Genomic DNA, 21,259 nt, shown 5'->3' on the forward strand with positions numbered 1-21,259 from the left:
TCCATCTCCTGTACCCCCCCCCACCCTGTGCCCCCCCCGTGCCCCCCCCCCCCCAGCACCCACCGTTGTAGCCGTCCAGGTCCAGGTCTCCCAGGGGGGCGATGGCGCTGCCGAAGCGCCCAAACTCCTGGGGCCCGGTGAGGGCCATGGCGGGGGCGGGTGCCATGGCGGGGGGGGGGTCGGGCAGGTTCCCCCCCCCCCCGCCGCTGCTGCAGGTACAGGTACACCCTGCCCACCTCCTGCACCCGCCCCCCCCCGCTCCGCGCCATGAAGAGGGGGGCCCCCACCAGCAGGTCGGCCAGTCTGCGGGCAACGGCCGTCAGAGCCCCCCCGCGACCCACCACCACGACCCCCCCCCCAACACACACACCCCAGGGGTGGGATGGGGGGGGGGGGCACCCATGGGTGCCCAGAGAGCAGGCATGGGGCCGGGGGGGGCACTCACCCATCATTGTTCACGTCGGTGGCTGCCACGGCGTAGCCGAAATAGGCTGCCATCTGATGGGGGGGTCATGGGGGGGTCATGGGGGGGGTCATGGGGGGGGGCCCCCACCCCCCCCCCCCCGCTCAACCTGCGTGGGTGCCCCCCACCCCCTGTGGATGCTCCCAATGTGTAGGGGTGCCCCCCCCACCCCCCCTGCTTGGGCACCCCCCCGCCATGCCCAGGTGCCCCCCCCCCATACATGGGTGCCCCCCGCCATGCCCAGGTGCCCCCCCCCCGAGAAGTGCCCCCCCCCCATCCATGGGTGCCCCCCGCCCAATATATGGGTGCCCCCACTCTGAGAAGTGTCCCCCCCATACATGGGTGCCCCCCACCATGCCCAGGTGCCCCCCCCCCATACACGGGTGGCCCCCCCCTCCCCCCCAATATAACGGGTGCTCCCACCCCCACACATGGTGCCCCCCCCATACATGGGTGCCCCCCACCCTCTGCGGGACGCCCCCCCCCCCCCCCTCCATTGCACCCAGGACACACTGGGGACACCCAGAACCCCAGGTGGGCCCCCCCAACCCTGGCCTGGGACCCCCCCCCCGCCCCCCACCCCAACCTCCACGCCCCCCCCCGCCCCCGACCCCCCCCAGGGCCCCCCCCCGGCCCCACCTGCTCCCCCGAGAAGTTGTACAGGGACTTCATGTTGGTGCCATTGAGGATGGTGACCTGGGGACACGGGGGACAAGGGAGGGGGGGGGACACTGCGGCAGCGGTCAGGGAACCCAGACAGCCAGGCCCCCCCCTCTCCCACCCCCCGCTGCCCCCCCCGACCCCCCCCCCGGTGTCCCCCCCGTGTCCCCGCAGCCTTACGTAGCCGTAGGTGAGGTTGCCCTTGGGGACACCAGCCACGAAGTCTGCAAGGGACAAAGTGACCCCGTCAGGGGGTTGCCTGTGACACCCCCCCACCCCCCCCCGCCACGTCACCCTGGTGGCACCCACCTTGCGTCGTGTCCCCGCTGAACTCGCCGACCGCCACCGAGTAGCCTGGGAGGGGGCAGCGGTGTCACCCGCCTTGTCACCCCGGGCCACTGATGCCACCCCGACTCCCGCCTCCCCAGTGCCATCCTGCCCCCCCCGTGTCACTGTGCCCCCCCGGCCCTGTCCCCATGTCCCTCCTCCGTGCCCTCCTGCCCCCGTGTCCCTGTCCCCGATGTCCGTGTCTCTCTGTACCCTGTGCCCCTTTCCCATGTCCCTGTGTCCCCGTGTCCCTGTGTCCCCGTGTCCCCATCACCTCTGTCCCTGTCTCCCTTGTCCCCGTGCCCCCATGCCCCTTGTGTGCCCCTGTCCCCCCATGTCCCCCGTGCCCCATGTCCCCTGCCCCTCTCCCCGTCCTCCCATGTCCCCATGCCCCATGTCCCCATGCCCCTGTCTCCTGTGTCCTCATGTCCCCCATGCCCCTGTCCCCCCTTGTCCCCATATCCCCATGCCCTGTCCCCCCATGCCCCTGTCCCCCCTTGTCCCCATATCCCCATGCCCTGTCCCCCCATGCCCCCATTTCCATCTTCCCTGTGTCCCTGTCCTCCCACGTCCCCGTCCCCAATGTCCTCCATGTCCCCATGCCCGTGTCATCCATGCCCCATGTCCCCCTGTCCTGCGTCCCCAGGCAGACCCGTGTAGCTGTCCCTATGTGTCCCCATGCCCGTGTCCCCCCTGTCCCCCTGTCCCCCATCCCCATGCAGACCCATGTAGCTGTCCCCAAGTGTCCCCATGTCCCCTGTCCCCCTGTCCCCCGGCAGACCCCTGTAACTGTCCCCACGTGTCCCCATGCCCCGTCCCCCCTGTCCCCCGTCCCCATGCAGCCCCATGTCCCCTGTCCCCAGGCAGATCCATGTAGCTGTCCCCAAGTGTCCCCATGCCCATGTCCCCCGTCCCCATGCAGACCCATGTCCCCCTGTCCCGTGTCCCCAGGCAGACCCATGTAGCTGTCCCCACTTGTCCCCACGTCCACTGTCCCCCCGTCCCCCGTTCCCATGCAGCCCCATGTAGCTGTCCCCACTTGTCCCCATGTCCCCCTGTCCCCATGCAGCTCCATGTAGCTGTCCCCATGTGTCCCCATGTCCCTTGTCCCCCTGTCCCCATGCAGCCGTCCCCATGTGTCCCCTGTCCCCTGTCCCCAGGCAGACCCATGTAGCTGTCCCCACGTGTCCCCATGTCCTCTGTCCCCTGTCTCCATGCAGCCCCATATAGCTGTCCCCACGTGTCCCCATGTCCCCTGTCTCCATGCAGACCCATGTAGCTGTCCCCATGTGTCCCCATGTCCCCTGTGCCCCTGTCCCCCCTGTCCCCTGGCAGCCCCATGTCCCCTGTCCCCAGGCAGACCCGTGTAGCTGTCCCCACGTGTCCCCATGTCCTCTGTCCCCTGTCTCCATGCAGCCCCATATAGCTGTCCCCACGTGTCCCCATGTCCCCTGTCCCCATGCAGCCCCATGTAGCTGTCCCCACGTGTCCCCATGTCCCCTGTCTCCATGCAGACCCATGTAGCTGTCCCCAAGTGTCCCCTGTCCCCCATCCCCATGCAGACCCATGTAGTGTCCCCATGTGTCCCCATGTCCCCTGTGCCCCTGTCCCCCCTGTCCCCTGGCAGCCCCATGTCCCCTGTCCCCTGTCCCCAGGCAGACCCATGTTGCTGTCCCCACGTGTCCCCATGTCCCCTGTCCCCCGTCCCCATGCAGCCCCATGTAGCTGTCCCCACGTGTCCCCATGTCCCCTGTCCCCATGCAGACCCATGTAGCTGTCCCCAAGTGTCCCCTGTCCCCCGTCCCCCATCCCCAAGCAGACCCATGTAGCTGTCCCCACGTGTCCCCACGTGTCCCCACGTGTCCCCCGTCCCCAGGCAGACCCATGTAGCTGTCGTCGTGGGTGGGGGCCGCCTGGCGCGTCTGGAGCTGCCCGGCCACCTCCTGGATGAAGTACTCGGGGTAGCTGGAGGCCGCGATCTGCTCCTGCGTCGCCGACATCACCTGCCCTGGGGGCGCGGGTGGCCCCTCAGCACCCAGGGGTGCTGCCCGCCGCGCCGGCGGGGGGACGGGGGGGGCGAGGGAGGGGGGGACGGGGGCGGGCGGGGGGGTTCAGGGACAATCGGGGGAGTTCGGGGACAATGGGGGCAGGTGGGGGTGTCTAGGGACAGGCAGGGGAGTTTGGGGACAAGGAGGGGAGTTTGGGGACAATTGGGGCGGGTGGGGGTGTCTAGGCAGGGGGGTTTAGGGACAATCAGAGGAGTTTAGGGACAGGCAGCGGAGTTTGGGGACAATCAGGGGAGTTTGGGGACAATCAGGGACGGGCAGGGACGGGCAGGGGAGTTTGGGGACAATGAGGGGAGTTTGGGGACAATCAGGGACGGGCAGGGACGGGCAGGGGAGTTTGGGGACAATGAGTGGAGTTTGGGGACAATTGGGGCGGGTGGGGGTGTCTCGGCAGGGGGGTTTAGGGACAATCAGAGGAGTTTAGGGACAATCGGGGCAGGTGGGGGTGTCTAGGGACAGGCAGGGGAGTTTGGGGACAATCAGGGGAGTTTGGGGACAATCAGGGACAGGCAGTGGGGTTTAGGGACAATCAGGGCAGGTGGGGGTGTCCGGGGACAGACAGGGGAGTTTGGGGACAATCAGGGGATTTTTGGGGACAATCAGGGACAGGCAGGGACGGGCAGGGGAGTTTGGGGACAATGAGGGGAGTTTGGGGACAATTGGGGTGGGTGGGGGTGTCTCAGCAGGGGGGTTTAGGGACAATCAGAGGAGTTTAGGGACAATCGGGGCAGGTGGGGGTGTCTAGGGACAGGCAGGGGAGTTTGGGGACAATGAGGGGAGTTTAGGGACAACCAGGGACAGGCAGCGGCAGGCAGGGGAGTTTGGGGACAATCAGGGGAGTCTGGGGACAATCAGGGACAGGCAGTGGGTAGGGACAATCGGGGCAGGTGGGGGTGTCCGGGGACAGACAGGGGAGTTTGGGGACAATCAGGGGATTTTGGGGACAATCAGGGACAGGCAGGGACGGGCAGGGGAGTTTGGGGACAATCAGGGGAGTTTGGGGACAATTGGGGCGGGTGGGGGTGTCTAGGCAGGGGGGTTTAGGGACAATCAGAGGCGTTTAGGGACAATGAGGGGAGTTTGGGGACAATGAGGGACGGGCAGGGGCTGGGGTCTCACCTTGCCAGAAGTAGCTGCCGGGCCCCCCAGCAGCACCCGTCCCGTCTGCGGAGAGACCGGGGGGGGGCCCCCCCTCAGCCTGGGGCACCCGCCAGGGCCCCCCGCCCCCACCCCCTATTGCCCCCAGACCCCATTATACCCCCCTACCCCCACATACCGCCCCCCCCCCCCAAACAGTGACCCCCAATATACCCCCCACCACCACCACCCCATTACCCCCCTGGACCCCTGCCCCTCCACGCCCTCACCCCCCCATCCCCACGGTACCCCCCCATGTCCCCTTATATCCCCCGTGCCCCCCATGCCCCCTGTGCCCCCCCCGTGCCCCCCCGTGCCCCCACCTGGGTGAACTCGGCGCTGAAGCCCCCCTGGCAGTAGCCCTGCCCGGCCGCGGAGTTCAGGTCTGTGGGGAGAAAGGGGGGGGGGCTGTTGGGGGGGCTGGGGGGGCCTGGGGTCCCATGGGGGCTGGCTGGGGGGCCAGGGGGGGGTCACCTGCTGGGGCTGCCCAGGGTCCCATGGGTGCTGGCTGGGGGGCTATGGGGGGGTCAGGGGTCCCATGGGGGCTGGCTGGGGGGCCATGGGGGGGTCAGCCCCCAGGGTGCCAGGCTGGGGGGTCAGGTGTCCCATGGGGGCTGGCTGGGGGGCCATGGGGGGGTCACCAGCTGGGGGTGCCTGGCGTCCCATGGGTGCTGGCTGGGGCGCTATGGGGGATCAGGGATCCCATGGGTGCTGCCTGGGGGGCTATGGGGGGGGTCAGGGGTCCCAGTGTGTCCAGGCAGTGTCCGGGGGGGGGGTCACCCTGGGGTGCTGGGCATGGGGGGGGGGGCGGTGATGCCCAGGGGCGCCAGGCAGGGGCTTATGGGGGTGCTGGGCCGGGGGCGGGGGGGTATCCAGTGGTGCCACCCGTGGGTGCCGGGCGGGGGGTGCCCAGAGGCTGCCTGTGGGTCTGGGGGGGGGGGGGGGGGGCGTGGGGGGGGGGTGTCACACCTGAGCGGCACGGCGCGTATTCACGAACTTGGAGAAGTTGCCGATGGAGAGGAAGCAGGTGCCCACCGGCTCCCGGCCCCCCCCCTCCTCCTTGGGGGGGCTCCAGCTGTACAGCGGGGCGCAGCCTGGGGCGGGGGGGGGGGGGAGGAGGGGGGGGGCGGGGGGGACACACATGATGACGACGAGATACATGGGGTGGGGGGGGGCACGGGGGAGGTGGGGGGGGTCCACACACAGACCGACCCTCCTGCTCCCTCCGTGCTCCCCGCTCACCCTCCCCAGTGACCCCCGCCTGCCCCATGAGCAGCCCCCCCCCCCCGTGCCCCCCCCTGTGCCCCCCCTGCCCCGTACCAGGATGGAGGCGTTGTGTGCCCGCACGGTGGCCCCGAACCACTGCAGGGACTTGAACTCGACGGGGTCGGGGGTCTCCGTGTTGTTGCCCCCGAAGTCGTGGGTGCGGGTCCCTGGGGGGGGGGGCGGGGAAAGCAGGGGTCAGGCCGGCACCCGCTGCCGCAGCACCCATGGGACCCCCCACCCCCCCCCAGCACCCACCGCTCCCCCCAGGTTTATCATTAACCAGGCGGTGCCAAGGCCACGGGGGAGGGGGGACACATGGCCATGGGGGACGATGACGTGGGGCTGGGGGGGCTGCTGGAGGGGTCCGTAGGGGGGGGCCTGGCCCCGGCCATGCTCATCCCTGTCCCGTCCCCACCCATGTCCTCGGCCCTGTCCCCCACCCTTGTCCCCACCGTGTCCCCATCCTCGTTCCCCACCCGCATCTCTGTCCCCATGCCCGGGGTGGGGGGGGCACATCCCCACCCATGTCCCCGTCCCCCACCCGTGTCCTCGCTCTGTCCCCACACCCGGGGGGTCCTGTCCCCACTCCTGTCCTCATCCTTGTCCCCCACCCTGTCCCCATGCCCGGGAGGACCGTCCCCACCCTCATCCCCCACCCGTGTCCCCCACCCTGTCCCCATGCTCAGGGGGGTCCTGTCCCCACTCGTGTCCCCATCCTTGTCCCCCACCCGTGTCCCCCACCCTGTCCCCATGCTCAGGGGGTCCTGTCCCCACTCGTGTCCCCATCCTTGTCCCCCACCCTGTCCCCATGCCCAGGAGGACTGTCCCCACCTCTATCCTCATCCTGTGTCCCCCACCCTGTCCCCATGCTCAGGGGGGTCCTGTCCCCACTTGTGTCCCCATCCTTGTCCCCCACCCTGTCCCCATGCCCAGGGGGGGTCCTGACCCCACTTGTGTCCCCATCCTTGTCCCCTACCTGTGTCCCCCATCCTGTCCCCATGCACAGGGGGGGTCCTGTCCCCACTCGTGTCCCCATCCTTGTCCCCTGCCTGTGTCCCCCACCCTGTCCCCATGCTCAGGGGGTCCTGTCCCCACTCGTGTCCCCATCCTTGTCCCCCACCCTGTCCCCATGCTCAGGGGGTCCTGTCCCCACTCGTGTCCCCATCCTTGTCCCCCACCCTGTCCCCATGCCCAGGAGGACTGTCCCCACCTCTGTCCCCGTCCTCATCCTGTGTCCCCCACCCTGTCCCCATGCTCAGGGGGTCCTGTCCCCACTCGTGTCTCCATCCTTGTCCCCTACCTGTGTCCCCCACCCTGTCCCCATGCTCAGGGGCGTACTGTCCCCACTCATGTCCCCATTCTTGTCCCCCACCCTGTCCCCATGCTCAGGGGGTCCTGTCCCCACTCATGTCCCCATCCTTTCCCCCACCCGTGTCCCCCACCCTGTTCCCATGCCCAGGAGGACTGTCCCCACCTGTGTCCCCATCCTTGTCCCCCACCCTGTCCCCATGCCCAGGAGGACTGTCCCCACCTCTGTCCCCATCCTCATCCTGTGTCCCCCACCCTGTCCCCATGCTCAGGGGGTCCTGACCCCACTTGTGTCCCCATCCTTGTCCCCTACCTGTGTCCCCTATCCTGTCCCCATGCACAGGGGGGGTCCTGTCCCCACTCGTGTCCCCATCCTTGTCCCCCACCCTGTCCCCATGCTCAGGGGGGTCCTGTCCCCACTTGTGTCCCCATCCTTTCCCCCACCCGTGTCCCCCACCCTGTTCCCGTGCCCGGGAGGACTGTCCCCACCTGTGTCCCCATCCTTGTCCCCCATCCTTGTCCCCCACCCTGTCCCCATGCTCAGGGGGGTCCTGTCCCCACTTGTGTCCCCATCCTTTCCCCCACCCGTGTCCCCCACCCTGTTCCCGTGCCCGGGAGGACTGTCCCCACCTGTGTCCCCATCCTTGTCCCCCACCCGTGTCCCCCACCCTGTCCCCATGCTCGGGGGGGGTCCTGTCCCCACCCGTGTCCCCATCCCCTTACCGATGTGGTCGAAGTCGATGGGGGTGCATTCGTCACCGGGGGGCCAGGGGCAGTGGTAGACGGCCCCTCCCTGGGTGACATTGGGCTGGCTCGTGTTGGCCTTGGGGGCACCCACCAGGATGCTGACGCTGTTGGAGGGGGGGGGGGGGGGTGAGTGGGATGCTCGGTGGGGGGACAGGACTGTCCCCATGGGGACACAGTGGCCGTCACCCCCGGGGCACCCCAGGATGGGGGGGACGCAGGAGCCCTGGAGTGGGGGTGTCCTGGGGCAGCGGGGGACAGGAGGGAAACCTCTGTGGCCCCCCCGCGTGTATGTGTGTCCCCCCCAACTCAGGCCATGGGGCCGGGCCTGGGTGACCCCTTCCGGCTCCGTGGGGGAGAGGAAGCGCCGAAACCACCCACGGCCGTGGGGTGGTGGTGGGGCACCCACCATGGGAGCGGGGGGGGAAGGTTGGGGACACCCAGTGGCTCCCAGGACCACCCTATGGGTGCCCCCGGCCCCTCTGCGCCCCCCATCCCCCGGGGTCCCGGGGGGGGGGACGGGACCCTGGGGTGCAGGTCACGCGTGGGGGTCGGGGGGGGTCGGGGGGGGTAGGGCCGTGCCCGGACGCCTGAGACACCCCCCCCCGACCCCCCCCCTCCGCCCCCCGGGGGCAGCTCCCGGCTCCGGTTACAGGAAACGCTCCGGCCGGGGGCTACGGGGCCCCGGGACCACCGGCGGGGGCCGGAGCGGGGCGAGGGGGGAGCCGGGGCTCAAACCCCCCCCCGGTGCCCTCAGCCCCGCCGGAGCCCCCCGGGGCCGGAGTGTTGCCGGTTCCCGTTACTTCAACCCGGTTCCCGGGACCGCCCCGTCCCCGCTTCCCGGTTTCTGCCCCGTTCCCGGTTCCCGTTACTCCGTCCCGCTTCCCGTTTCCCATTCCCGGTCCCGTTTCCCGTCGGTTCCCTTTCCCCATTCCCGATGCCCCGGTCCCGTTACCCCACCCCGCCCCCGGTTCCCGGTCCCCGTTCCCGGTCCTCGTTCCCCACCGCCCCCCTCGCCGCCCCCGCCCCGCTCCCGGGGCCGCTCCCCATCCCGCCGGGCCGGTCCCGGGCCCGCCCGTTCCCCGTCCCGCTCCCTCCCGCGGGGGCTCCGTTCCGTTCCCGGTGTCCGCTCCCGCTCCCCTCCCGCTGCCCGGGGGCCGGTTCCCTGCCCAGTTCCCGGGGCCGCTCCCGGTTGCCCGGACCCGTCCCTGTGCCGCTCCCGCTCCCGCTCCCGCTCCCGTCCCGTCCCTGTGCCGCTCCCGGTGCCGTTCCCGGTGTCGCTCCCGGTACCTGCGGGGCCGGGGCAGGTAAAAGTCCAACGCGAAGCCGAAGAGGGACCCGGGGGCCCCACGAAAGGTGACGGGCCGCGACTCCTCCAGGTTGAAGGCAGCGACGGGCAGCGGCGGCAGCAGCAGCAGCAGCGGCAGCGGCAGCAGCAGCGGCCGGGGCCGGGGGCGGCGCGGGGGGGCCGCGGCCGGGGCCATGGCGGAGCGGGGCTGGCCGGGCTCGGCGCTGCCTCCCGCTCCCGAGTCCCCTCGGAAAGTGCCCGGGGGGCCCGGCCCGCTCCGCCCCGCCGTGACTCACCGGGGAGGAGCCAGAGCCCCGCCGGGCACCGGCACCGGCACCGCACCGCGGCGGGACGGGGGAGCCGGGGGCACCGGGACATCCCGCGGGGAGCGGGACACCAGGGGCCGGGACACCCCCGGGGCATCGGGACATCCCAGGGGGAGTGGGACATCCCAGGGGGAGCAGGACATCCCGGGGGGAGCGGGACACCGGGGACTGGGACACCCCGGGGGCACCGGGATATCCCGGGGGGAGCAGGACACCAAGGACTGTGACACCCCGCGACACTGGGACACTCCTGGGGGAGTGGGACACCAGGGGCCGGGACACCCCTGGAGCACTGGGACATCCCAAGGGGAGGGGGACACCGGGGACTGGCCCCCCCCCGGGGGCACCGGCACACTGAGAGGGCACCGCGACATCCCGGGGGGAGCGGGACACCAGGGAGCAGGAGATCCTGGGGCCACCAGGACACTCTGGGACACTGGGACACCAGGGACTGGGATACCCCTGGGGCACAGGGACACTCCAGAGGGACCGGGGCACCAGGGACTGGGACACCCAAGGGACACTGGGACACCCTGGGACACCTGGACATCAGGGATGGGGACATCCCCAGGGCACCAGGACACTCTGGAGGGACTGGGACACCTGAGGGACACTGGGACACTCAAGGGTCACTGGGACACCCCAGGACATCAGGGATGGGGACACCCTGGGGCACTGAGACATCAGGGACAGGGACATCCCCGGTGCACCGGGATACCCTGTGGTCACCGGGACACTGGGGACAGGGACACCTGAGGGACACCAGGACACTGGATACTGGTGACCAGATCACTCAAGGGGCACCAGGACACCGGGAGCAGGGATACCGGGGACTGGGATACGCAAGGGTGACTGGGACACCAGGAACAGGGACACTGCGGGGACACTGGTGGGCCCAGGACACCAGGAATTGGGACACCCGAGGGGACCGGGACACTGGGAACAGGGACACCAGGGTCCAGGACACTTGCGGGGGACTGGGACACTGGGAAGGACTGGGAGAGCAGGAACTGGGAGACTGGGGTCGCACCGAGGGGAAGGGGACACTGTGGGGACATCGAGGGACGGGGGGAGACAGGAACCTGGGTGGCAACGGGACACCGGGCACTGGGACACTGTGAGGGGGAAAATGGGACACTGTGGGGGGGGGTGAGGGGACACAGGACACCGAGGACACAGGACACCAGTGAGGGGACTGGGACAGGGGGGTTGAGCCCCCAGGTGACATGGTGGGCAGGACACTGGGGGGTGCTGGGACAACGGGTGGACGAGGGGACACGGGGCATGGAGGACACGGGGGGACGAGGGGACACGGGGCATGGAGGACACGGGGGGACGAGGGGACACGGAGGACACGGCGGGGGGGGGCACAGGACAGCAGGGCATGCTGGGACACTGGGACACAGGGGGGACTGGGACACTGAGGACACTGGGACACTGGGAATACTGGGCCACTGAGAGGACAAAGGGACACAGGACGCCATGGGGGGACCCAGGTGGGACAGGCACAAGGTGGGGGGCGGGGAGGGGGGACGGGCATGGGACACAGGACACCAGTGGGACACTGGAGGACATGGGGGGGGGGACACACAGGGCACCGGGGAGGGGCAGCAGGGACACGGCGGACGGGAGTGGGACAGGGCTGGGGACAGCCAGGGGAGGAAGGGGACACGGTGGGGGGGGGGAGGAAGGGGACACGGCGGGGGTGGGGGGGGGGGTGTCCGGATCCCGCTGCCGCTTCCTGGAAGGAAACAGCGGAAACGGAGCCGGAGCTGGAGCCGTTCCCACGCGGCCGGACGGGGGGGGGCCGGGACCCCCACGGGGGCGGGGGGGGGGACGACACACACCGGCACCCCAGGTCCCTGCCCCGGGGCGAGGGGCGGTGGTGGTGCCCCCCAGGTGTGTGTCCCCCCCCCCCCGCCACCTTTGCTGTCCCCACGCCTGAGTGAAACCGCTGTGTCCGTCCCCCCCCCACCTTCCACGTGCTCGTGCCCAGGCCGGGACCCCCCTGTCCGGGGTGGGGACAACCCCCCCCCCCCCCCCCGCCATCGTCCCCCGTGCGATAGGGGGTGCCCGGGCGTACGAGGGGGCCGGGGGGGGGTGGGGGGTGCGGGGGGGGGGGGGCGCCGGGGGCCTCGCACGCCTGCAGCGGGGCGGCCGCATTCCTGCGCCGCTGATGCAATGGCGGCAGCTGGGCCGGGGGGCTCGGGGGGCTCGGGGGGGGGGGGTCCCGGCGTCCAGGGCCTCCCCCCGGCCCCCCACCCTCGTCCCCTGCCCAGCACCCCGCCGTGGGTGCTGTGTTGTGTGTCCCCCCCCCCCCGCCCCGGGGTGGGTGGGGGGGGGTCGGCGTGGGAGCCCGCACACGCGTGTGGGTGGGGGGGGGGGGTGCGTGTTGCCCACCCCCCCACCCCCCCCCGGGGGCGGTGGCCGTGGGGACAATGGGGACGTTTCCGTGGCCTGGGGGAGGGGGGGGGGAAGCGAGGGGCGGGCAGCGAACAATGCGCTGGCGCCGGGGCCTTTCCTGCCCTCGCACGCTTGGCCCCGCGCTGGCACGGCCCCGCGCACACGCGTGTGCCCCGACACCCTCCCCTCGTGCACACATGTCCTTGACACCCTCCCCTCGTGCCCATGTGTGCCCTGACACCGTCCCCTTACACATGCGTGTGCCCTCGCACTGTCCCCTCGTGCACGTGTGTGTCCCGACACTGTCCCCTTACACGCGTGTGCCCTGACGCTGTCCCCTTGCGCACACACGTGTGCCCCGACACCCTCCCCTCATGCACACGTGTCCTGACACCTGGCCCTTACACACACGTGTGCCCTGACACCCTCCCCTCGTGCACGCGTGCGCCCCGGCACCGTCCCCTTGTGCATATGCGTGTGCCCCGACACCGTCCCCTCGCACACATGTGTCCTGACACCGTCCCCTTGCGCACACGCGTGTGCCCTGACACCCTCCCCTCGTGCCCATGTGTGCCCTGACACCGTCCCCTTACACACGTGTGTGCCCTCGCACTGTCTCCTTGTGCACGTGTGTCCTGACACTGTCCCCTTACACGCGTGTGCTCTGACGCTGTCCCCTTGCGCACACACGTGTGCCCTGACACCCTCCCCTCGTGCACGCATGTGCCCTGGCACCGTCCCCTTGTGCATATGCGTGTGCCCCGACACCGTCCCCTCGCACACACGTGTCCTGACACCGTCCCCTTGCGCACACGCGTGTGCCCTGACACCGTCCCCTTGCGCACGCATGTCCTTGACACCCTCCCCTCGTGCACACGCGTGTGCCCCAACACCCTCCCCTCGCGCACACGTGTGTCCTGACACCGTCCCCTTGAGCACGCGTGTGCCCTGACACCATCTCCTTACACACACGTGTGTCCTTGACACCGTCCCCTCGTGCGCACACGGCCTGGCCCTGTCCCCTCGCTCACACTCCCCCCGGGTCCCATCCCCGTGTCCCCAGGCTGTGCCACTCGTGCCTTCGTGTCCCCCCTGGGCTGGGGGAGCCTGATCCGGGGCCACCCCCTTCCCCGTGGGTGCTGACGCTGTGGCCTGCAACCCGGGGACACCCCACGGTGCTGTCCCCATGGCCTCCCAGTTCCCACGGTCCCATCCCAGGGACACCCCATGGGTGCCTTCCCCATGGCCCCCCATCCCCGTGGCCACCCCATCCCCACTGTCCCCACCCCTGGGACACCCCGTGGGTGCCATCCCCATGGAGCCGTCCCTGGGACACCTCAGGGCCCCCCCCGTCCCCTCTGTCCTCATCCCCATGACACCCCATGGGTGCCATCTCCATGGTCACATTCCATGGACACCCCATGGCCCCCCATCCCTGGGACATCCCATGGGTGCCATCCCCATGGACCCCATCCCTGGGACACCCCAGGGCCACCCCGTCCCCACTGTCCCCACCCCCAGGACACCCCATGGGTGCCGTCCCCATGGTCCTCCATCCCCACAGCCCCATTCTGGGGACACCCCATGGGTGCCACCCCCATGGACCCACCCCCGGGACACCCCATGGGTGCCACCCCCATGGACCCCATCCCTGGGACACCCCAGGGCCCCCCCACCCTTGTGACCCCCGTCCCTGGGACACCCCATGGGTGCCGTCCCCATGCTCCCCCATCCCCACAGCCCCATTCTGGGGACATCCCATGGGTGCCACCCCCATGGACCCACCCCTGGGACCCTCCACGGCCCCCCCCACCCCCCTGACACCCTATGGGTGCCACCCCCAGGCCCCCCCATCCCCACAGCCCCACCCTGGCTGGGGGGTGCCGGCGCGGGGGGGTCAGGGCTCGGCTGCTCCCGGCTAAGTATGGCCAGTGCCGGGGAGCGTCCCTGAGTCACCGGGGGGGCCGGGGGGGCCCCGGGCCTGACTCACCAGCGCCGCCAGCCCCTATATAGCCTGGGCCGACAGCGGGGGCCACGTCACCCCCACCCCCCCGGCTGGGGCAGCGCCTGCTGGGGCGGGGGGGGGGAGGCCACGGTGGGGCACCCCAATGGGTTGGGGGGACGCAGGGTGACAGCGGGGCGGATGACGGGGGGGACACGCACCGGTGACACCGGGGCAGCCCCGGGGGTGGGGGCGCGGGTGGGACCCTCCGGGTGCCCGGTGGGTGCCAGGCCTCAGTTTCCCCGTGCGGAGGGTGTTGGCGGGAGGCCCCGGGGCTGGCGCGGGGCCCGGGGACGGATGCGGCCCCGCGCGCCGGCTGCTTCCCAAAAAGGCGCTGGCGGCTGCAGGCGTTGGGGAGCCGGGCACCCGGCCAGCCCCGGGGGGCCCCTGTGCCGGGGGGGGGGTGGGGGGGTGGTGGCGGGAATGGGGGGGCCGGCAGGGGCACGGGCAGGGCCAGGGGACGGAGGTGGCACCGCTGCGGCCGACGCAGGCGTGTGCCGGTGGCGCTGTCGGCGCTGGCACTGCCGTGGGCGCTGCAGGGCCGGGGCTGGGCCTGCACACGCGTGTGTAAGCGTGTGTGCGCACACGTGTTTGGGTGAGCGGACACGTGTGCGTAAACACGCGCACGCTCCTGGGCAGAGCCCCGGGGGGGGTGGGGGGGACCCAGGGGGACCCAGGGACAGGAACACGGGGACCCACGGCACACGCGTGGTGTGGACACCCCCTTACACGCGTGTGTGTGCACACACGACCCCCCAGCACCCCCCCGTTTGGGTCACAGCCCCCCTCCCAGGAAGCACGGGGTGGGGGGAGGGGGGCAGGGGGCACCGGGACCATTTCACACCCCCCCCCTCCATTTTTGGCCAGCGTCCCAGGCAGCCTGGGGACACCCTGACATCACTCGGGGACACCCCGCCGTCACTGGGCTCCCACCCCCTTTTTTGACCCTTTTCGGTGTCCCAATATGGTGTAAAACACCCCGTAACGCGGCCGTGATTAACCCAGAATCAAGCGGGGGGGGCCGTTTTGAGGCTAAAACCAGTCGTTTTAGTGCTTGTGTGGCGAGTGGGGGTGGGGGGCCGGACGCTGCCCAGCCCTCCTCACCCAGCCCCGCTGTTTCTGGGCATTTGTTGTTTTTCCGCTTAATTTCCTGCGGCGACGAGCACACACCCCCCCCCCCCATCACCCCGCGGTGCTGGGGACGAACCCAGGAGGTGCCCGCAGTGGGGCAGGATCCGTCCCCCAGTTGAGGGCCTGGGGGGGGGACACACGGCGGGGGCGAGAGCCAAACCTCGGCGGGAGGGAGGGATCCCCGTGAGCTGCGGAGATAAAAAGCGAAAAAAGTGTAAAGATCTACCCCAAAAAGGCTTCACGGGGTGCGATTCCCACCAGGGCAACCCCCCCGGGGCTGGGGTGCTGCTGGGGGGCAGGGAGGGGACGAGGCTTCTCCAAACTGCCCCCCCCCGGTGACGGTGACTTCAAAGTCCCTGGCGAGTCGAGGCCTCGGCGCAGCCATTTGCCCGCGATGGCCAGACGCTCGCCGGTTCCTGCCCTCTTCCTTTTCCTGCCGCTTTCGGACACAGTTTGACAGTAAATGTTGTTTTTTTGTTTTTTTTTTTTTTTTTGTGTTTCCCCCACCCCCCCGCCTCCCCCCCTCCCCAGCAGCAGAGCAATGCTGGACGTTGAATCACAGCTGGTTAAAAACGAGGGGAATTTTGGTGGGGAACTGGTGTGACTGGGGGAGAGCCGGTACTCACGGCTCCACGTGGCACCGGTCACCCCAGCCCGCGCTGGAGGGGGGGGGTCTGGGGCAGGCGCCCCCGGGTTGCGCGAGGGTAGGGGGGGACACACACGGGATGTTTCATCGCTGCGTGCGGAACAGAACAGGGAGAAGCGGTTAAAGCACGCGGGGCGAGACCAAAAAGGCCTAAAATCACCCCAAAAAAGCGTAGCGCGGAGAAGCCCCGCGACACGGCGGGACCTTCCTTGGACGGGGGGGGAGCCAAGAGCCACCGTCCCCAAAGCGTGGCTGTGCCACGGCAGGGCTGGACGCCGCAGGGGACGCTGGAGGTGACATGTAGCTGTGCCGCCACCAAAAAAAAAAAAAAAAAAAAGAAAAAAAAAAAAAAAAGGGCCGGCTTTTCCCTCTTTTTGAAGGAAAAGACCCGATGGCTCGCACCCAGGGAGGGCTCCGCGCTCTGGGATCCCCGACCGCTCTGGACTGAGAGGGGAAAAAAAAAAACCAAACCAGCAAAAATAGGTGGAAAAAAATGGGGGGAGGGGGCGGGGCGGGGGGGGCGCACGGGGAAACGCCTGTCGTTTCCCATCCGGAAAATAAAGCAACCTCCAACCTACCCGGCTGGATCCACCCTCCTCCGAGGAAAAAACTGCCGGCAAAGTGTTGCGAGGCCGTTGTTGGCACGGTTCGAAGCACACATGAAACTGCTCTGGAAACCACAGGGGAGAGATGTCAGGCGAAAGCCGAAGCAGTCAGAGGCTTTTAAACAAGCTGGAGGCAACAAAGCCGGAGAAATTCCTCCTTAACCCTTTGCGGAGCAAGGCGGGATTGGGATGATTTTCCACCTGGGGCGGGGAGGGGTGGGGGGGAAGGAAAGCCGGGGGAAACGTTTTTGGTTTGGCGGCGAAGAGGAAAGCGGGCACCGCTGCGGAATTTGCGGCCGGGGAGGATGCGCGGAGAAAGCGTTTCACCCAGATAAATGCAACGGGCGTCCCGATTCTCCGCGCTGAGCCAGAGGGGGATAAAACCCCTTTATAAATTCAATAAATGGATTTAAAATAGGGTGGGTGGAAAATAAAGCAGCCTCGGGGAAAGGTTAGTGCTCGGGCTGTGGAAGGAGCGGCCGGAGCGAGACGATTCGCGTTCGGGCTCCGGATTGGAGCTGGAGGGAGGAAAAGCGTCTCCCAGATGGGCCGAGCCCAGGATGCGCGGCTCCTGCCAGATGGACGGGAACGGGAGTTATTAGTCGCAGGAAAACCGCTCCGCAGCTGCATTTCTGGCACCGGCGCGAGAGGAATTAATTGCAACACCAGATCACTCCTTCTCTGCCCGGCCAGGAGGGACCAACGCGACCCCGCCTGCGCATTCCCCCCCCACCGCACCGCCAGCCGCCGCCGGACGGGGAAAAAAATATATATCTGACCTTCCTGTGAACCACTGGGAAAAAAAAAATAAAAAAAATAAAAAAAAAAAAAGGAGGTTTTACCCCCCCTTCCAAAGTCGGCGGGGTGGGGGGGGGAGGCTGGGGAGCGGGGCGGGCAGGGAGCCCGGCCGGGGATGACACACGCGGTTCCCATTTCCACACGTTACCGCCCCAAATCCGACGCCTCCTCCGAGCTTCTCCGCAGCTCCCGGCGCGGTGGGGGCGCTGGGGGGCGGGGGTGGTCCCCCCGCACCCAGACACGTCCAGCTGGAAGGAGAAGGGGAGAAGGAATTAACTTGGGGGGGTTGGATTGGGGGATCCCCCCCCCCACCCCCATTCCCGGCGTGACACTGGGGTTAAGAGCAATTTGGGTGTGACGGGTGTGTGTCACTGCCGGGCTGGCGGGGGGGGTGACACGGGGAATGGACAGTGTGACACATATTTTGGAGGAATGCAGAGGGCGGGTGGGGGTGGGGGTGGGTAATGAGGCTCCCCCCACCCCGGGTGGGGAACCCACGGCCCAATGCCCTGCGACACAGCCCGAGCACGAGGCGCCCGCCTTGCGCAAGAGGCACAAAAATAGCCCCTTCTGAGCCCAAAATCTGGGCAGTGCCCGCCTGGAAACGCCTGTTTTGGTGGGAGAGGGACAGAGCGGGGGGGCACCCCCCCCAGGCACCGGGACCAGGGGGGGTTTGGGGTCACCTTGAGCCGGTTTGGTCACACCGAGTGGTCCCGGTCGTCCTCTTTGTTGCTGTCCCCACCACAGCCTGAGTTTAGGGGTGGTTGGGGGGGGACAGCAGGGCTCCGGGGGCCTGGGGGGACGGGGACAGGGCACAGGCAGGGCAGGGGGTTTACGGGGACACACTGGGGGGTGACAGGGACACACTGGGGTGGTACAAGGACATGGGTGAGCCTAGGGGTGACAGAGACACACTGGGGGGGGGTGACAGGAACAAGGGCTTGACATGGGGGTCTTGGGGATACACTGGGGGGGTTATGGGGACACACTGGGGGCAGTGACAGGGACATGGGCTGGCCCAGGGGGTTATGGGGATACACTGGGGGGGTATGGGGACACACTGGGGGGCGTGACAGGGACGTAGGCTGGCCCAGCAGGGATACAGGGACATACTGGGAGAATACAGGGTCACGGGTGAGCCGAGGGGTGGTGGGGACCCTCTGTGGGGGGGTGACAGAGACAGGGACTGGCCCAGGGGGTTATGAGGACACACTGGAGAGGTTACAGGGACACAGACAGGTCCGGGGGAGGTGACAGCCCACTGCTCTGGAGCTGTTGCCCCCATCCCCTTCATGGTGTTAGAGCCCCCTCAGAAGAGGGGGGGGCAACATGCCCTGTCCCCAACCCGTCTGTGCCACAAGGGACGGGGCCAGCGCGGAGGGTGCTGGGAGCGCAGGCAGGGAGTGTGGGGGGGAGCGGGGCAGGCTGGGCCCCACGCCGTACCCACGCCGGGGGTCCCCACCCCACAGGGTCCCTTCTGGCTTCCCTGGGTGACGAAACACCACACACACTCACAGGTATGTGACATGCATTTAAAATTTGTACCGTGCATTTAAAATTTATAATGTGCATATAAAACCCGTGCGTAAAACCCTCCCCCCCCCAGCAGCAGCAGCCCAGGGGGCCCCGTTTCGCATCCCCCCCCTCCCCAGCACTGCCGTTTTCTGGGTTCTGGGGGAGAAACGAGTTCTGCCCTGGTCCTGCTGCCACCATCCATGGTCCCTCCTGTGCCCGTCACTCCACACCCGCCGCCCGGTGTCCTGCGGCTCTCCCACCTCTGCTCAGGTTCACGGGTGCTGACGGGGCAGAGCTGGGGGGCAAGAGAGAACCAGGGGTGTTGGTGTGGGCAGCACCCCGGGGGGGGGACACACATCCCTGAATGTGGGCACCCAGGGAGGGGACATCCCCGGCCCTGTGGCCTCCTACCTGTGGCATGGGAGCAGCGGGTTGTTCGGCTTGATGTTGAGGATGAATGGCGGGGCGTCCTCCAGGTTCTCCAGCTCTGCAAAGGGTGAGGAGTTGGGGACGTGGCAGCCTTGGGGTGACACGGTGGTGGGGAGCACTGCTCGGCACCCCTGGGACACTCACCAGCCTCCCAGTCCTCCTGGCATGGAGGGGGCTGCCAGGTCGTGGGGACCTCCGTCTGCTTCATCCTGTTGCCGATGGACGCACTCATTTCTGCGGGGACCAAGGGGACAGTTGTGTCGGGGGGCACAGCGGAGCACAGCCACCAGGGTGGTGAGGGGGGAGGCCCACGCTGTACCATCGGGGAGGTCGAGTTGGAACTTGTTGGGGCAGGAGGCGACATGGCTTTGCAGCTCGGCCCGGGGCACCCGGTGCGTGGCGTTGAAGGGGCAGGTGGCCAGCGTGCGGGCCACCTGCGGGTTGTTCTGGGGGGGGCGAGGAGAAGCAAGAGGCGCTGGGTTGCGGGGGGAGGCTCTGCCTCAGAAATGGCTGACCCCTGGTCCCCCAGCGGGCCCCAATCCTGGTCCCCAGTAGGCCACAGACCTAGTCCCCAGCAGGTATCAGACCTGGCCCCGGCCACCAGTAGTCCGCAGGCCCCACAGACCCCAACCCCAACCCCCAGCAGTCCCCAAGCCCCCACAGACCCCAACCCCGACCCCCAACAGTCCCCAAGCCCCCACAGACCCCAACCCCGACCCCCAGCAGTCCCCAAGCCCCCACAGACCCCAACCCCGACCCCCAGCAGTCCCCAAGCCCCCACAGACCCCAACCCCGACCCCTAGGAGTCCCCAGGCCCTCGCAGATCCCAACCCTGGCCCCCAGCAGTCCCCAAGCCCTCGCAGATCCCAACCCCGGCCCCCAGCAGTCCCCAGGCCCCCCTAGGTCCCAGCCCCCAGCAGTCCCCAAGCCCCTGTAGGTCCCACTCCCAAATCCAGCAGGCCCCAGGCCCTTGTAGATCCCAACCCTGGCTCCCAGCAGTACCCAAGCCCCGGCAGATCCCAACCCCAGCCCCCAGAAGGCCCCAAGCCCCTGTAGGTCCCAGCCCCAGATCCAGCAGCCCCCAGCAGGCCCCAACCCCGGCCCCCATCAGACCCCAACGGCAGCCCCCAGCAGGTCTTGGACCTGGCCCCAACACCCAGCTCCTTGAAGGTCCCAGCCCCGGCCCCCAGCAGGTCTTGGACCCGGCCCCCAGCCGGTCTCAGACCTGGCCACGGCCCCCAGCAGGCCCCAGCCCCCCAGTAGGTCCCAGCCCCGGTCCCCCGCAGGGCCCAGGCCCCCACAGGCCCCAGCTCCGGTCCCCCGCAGGCCCCAGTTCCCGGTAGACCCCAACCCCGGCCCCCATCAGGCCCCGGCTCTGGCCGCCAGCAGGCCCCCAGCAGGCCCCAGGCTCCCGTAGGTCCCGTCCCGTCCCCCCGCAGGCCCCGGCCGCGGCCCCGCTCACCCGCTGGCACTTGACGAGGTGGTAGGGCAGGCGGGACACGCGAATGAGGTGGCTCCTGTCGTAAGGGCACTGGGCGAGCTGCTCCCGCTCCATGGCGAGCCCGGGCCCGGCCACTCGGCGCTGTGCGTGCGGGCTCCCAACGGGTCTCGCGCGACGCCGCGTCGCCACGGCAACGGCGCCCGGCTTCCGGCGCGGCCTGCGCGGGCCGCCGCGCGCCGCCCTCGCCATGGCAACGGGGCCGGGCGGCCGCGAGGGGCGCCCGCGGAGCGGCCGCGAGGGCCCGGGCGTGCCGTAGGGTGCTATAGGCGTGCTATAGGGTGCTATAGGGGCTCCTAGGAGTGCTATAAGGGTGCTATAGGGGCCGTAGGGGTGCCGTAGGGGCCATAGGGGTGCTATAGGGGCCATAGGAGCGCGATAGGGGTGCTGTAGGGTACGATAGGGATGCTATAGGGGCACTACAGGGGCCATAGAGGTGCTATAGGGGTGCTATACGGGTGCTATAGGGGCCCTGGGGATGGTATAGGAGTGCTATAGGGGTGCTATAGGGGACCAGACGGTGCTGTAGCGGTGCTATAGGGGCCTTGGGGGTGCTGTAGGGTGCTATAGAGGACATAGGGGTGCTGTGGGGGTGATATAGGACCCATAGGAGTGGTATAGAGATGCTATAGAGGTGCTATAGGGGT

At 69.1% G+C, this 21,259-nt stretch overlaps 2 protein-coding genes across 6 annotated transcripts in view; both read right to left on the reverse strand.

Annotated features, from left to right (window-relative positions):
- ITGA5 (integrin subunit alpha 5) overlaps positions 1 to 10,936 on the reverse strand; it is an 11,608-nt gene extending 672 nt beyond the window's left edge. Inside the window, 15 exon segments of the mRNA XM_074564783.1 lie at positions 32 to 184; positions 186 to 303; positions 446 to 498; positions 1,103 to 1,159; positions 1,304 to 1,347; positions 1,433 to 1,477; positions 3,333 to 3,458; positions 4,636 to 4,665; positions 4,668 to 4,680; positions 4,977 to 5,038; positions 5,623 to 5,646; positions 5,649 to 5,747; positions 5,967 to 6,086; positions 7,951 to 8,078; positions 9,262 to 10,936. Of these exon segments, the coding sequence (XP_074420884.1) occupies positions 32 to 184; positions 186 to 303; positions 446 to 498; positions 1,103 to 1,159; positions 1,304 to 1,347; positions 1,433 to 1,477; positions 3,333 to 3,458; positions 4,636 to 4,665; positions 4,668 to 4,680; positions 4,977 to 5,038; positions 5,623 to 5,646; positions 5,649 to 5,747; positions 5,967 to 6,086; positions 7,951 to 8,078; positions 9,262 to 9,455 (1,266 nt within the window). The 5' untranslated portion in view covers positions 9,456 to 10,936.
- A 4,067-nt stretch (positions 10,937 to 15,003) lies between these two features.
- On the reverse strand, positions 15,004 to 20,849 carry GTSF1 (gametocyte specific factor 1). 5 transcript variants are annotated; one of them, XM_074564977.1, is made up of 8 exons: positions 20,577 to 20,849; positions 19,434 to 19,560; positions 19,259 to 19,348; positions 19,097 to 19,172; positions 18,864 to 18,980; positions 17,319 to 17,418; positions 16,346 to 16,437; positions 15,019 to 15,309 (listed from the first exon to the last, which is right to left on the reverse strand). In XM_074564977.1, exons 1-5 carry the CDS (start codon positions 20,802 to 20,804, stop codon positions 18,905 to 18,907), a joined length of 597 nt encoding a protein of 198 aa, XP_074421078.1. In that variant the 5' UTR covers positions 20,805 to 20,849; the 3' UTR covers positions 15,019 to 15,309; positions 16,346 to 16,437; positions 17,319 to 17,418; positions 18,864 to 18,904. The 5 variants fall into 5 exon arrangements, with proteins under 5 accessions (XP_074421076.1, XP_074421078.1, XP_074421077.1 ...); XM_074564975.1 differs by having other exon boundaries at positions 15,004 to 15,309; positions 17,319 to 18,980; positions 20,577 to 20,839; XM_074564976.1 differs by having other exon boundaries at positions 17,215 to 18,980; positions 20,577 to 20,839.
- Positions 20,850 to 21,259: the final 410 nt, after the last annotated feature.

The sequence above is a fragment of the Larus michahellis genome, chromosome 22, assembly GCF_964199755.1.
Source record: "Larus michahellis chromosome 22, bLarMic1.1, whole genome shotgun sequence".
Lineage (NCBI taxonomy): Eukaryota > Metazoa > Chordata > Aves > Charadriiformes > Laridae > Larus > Larus michahellis.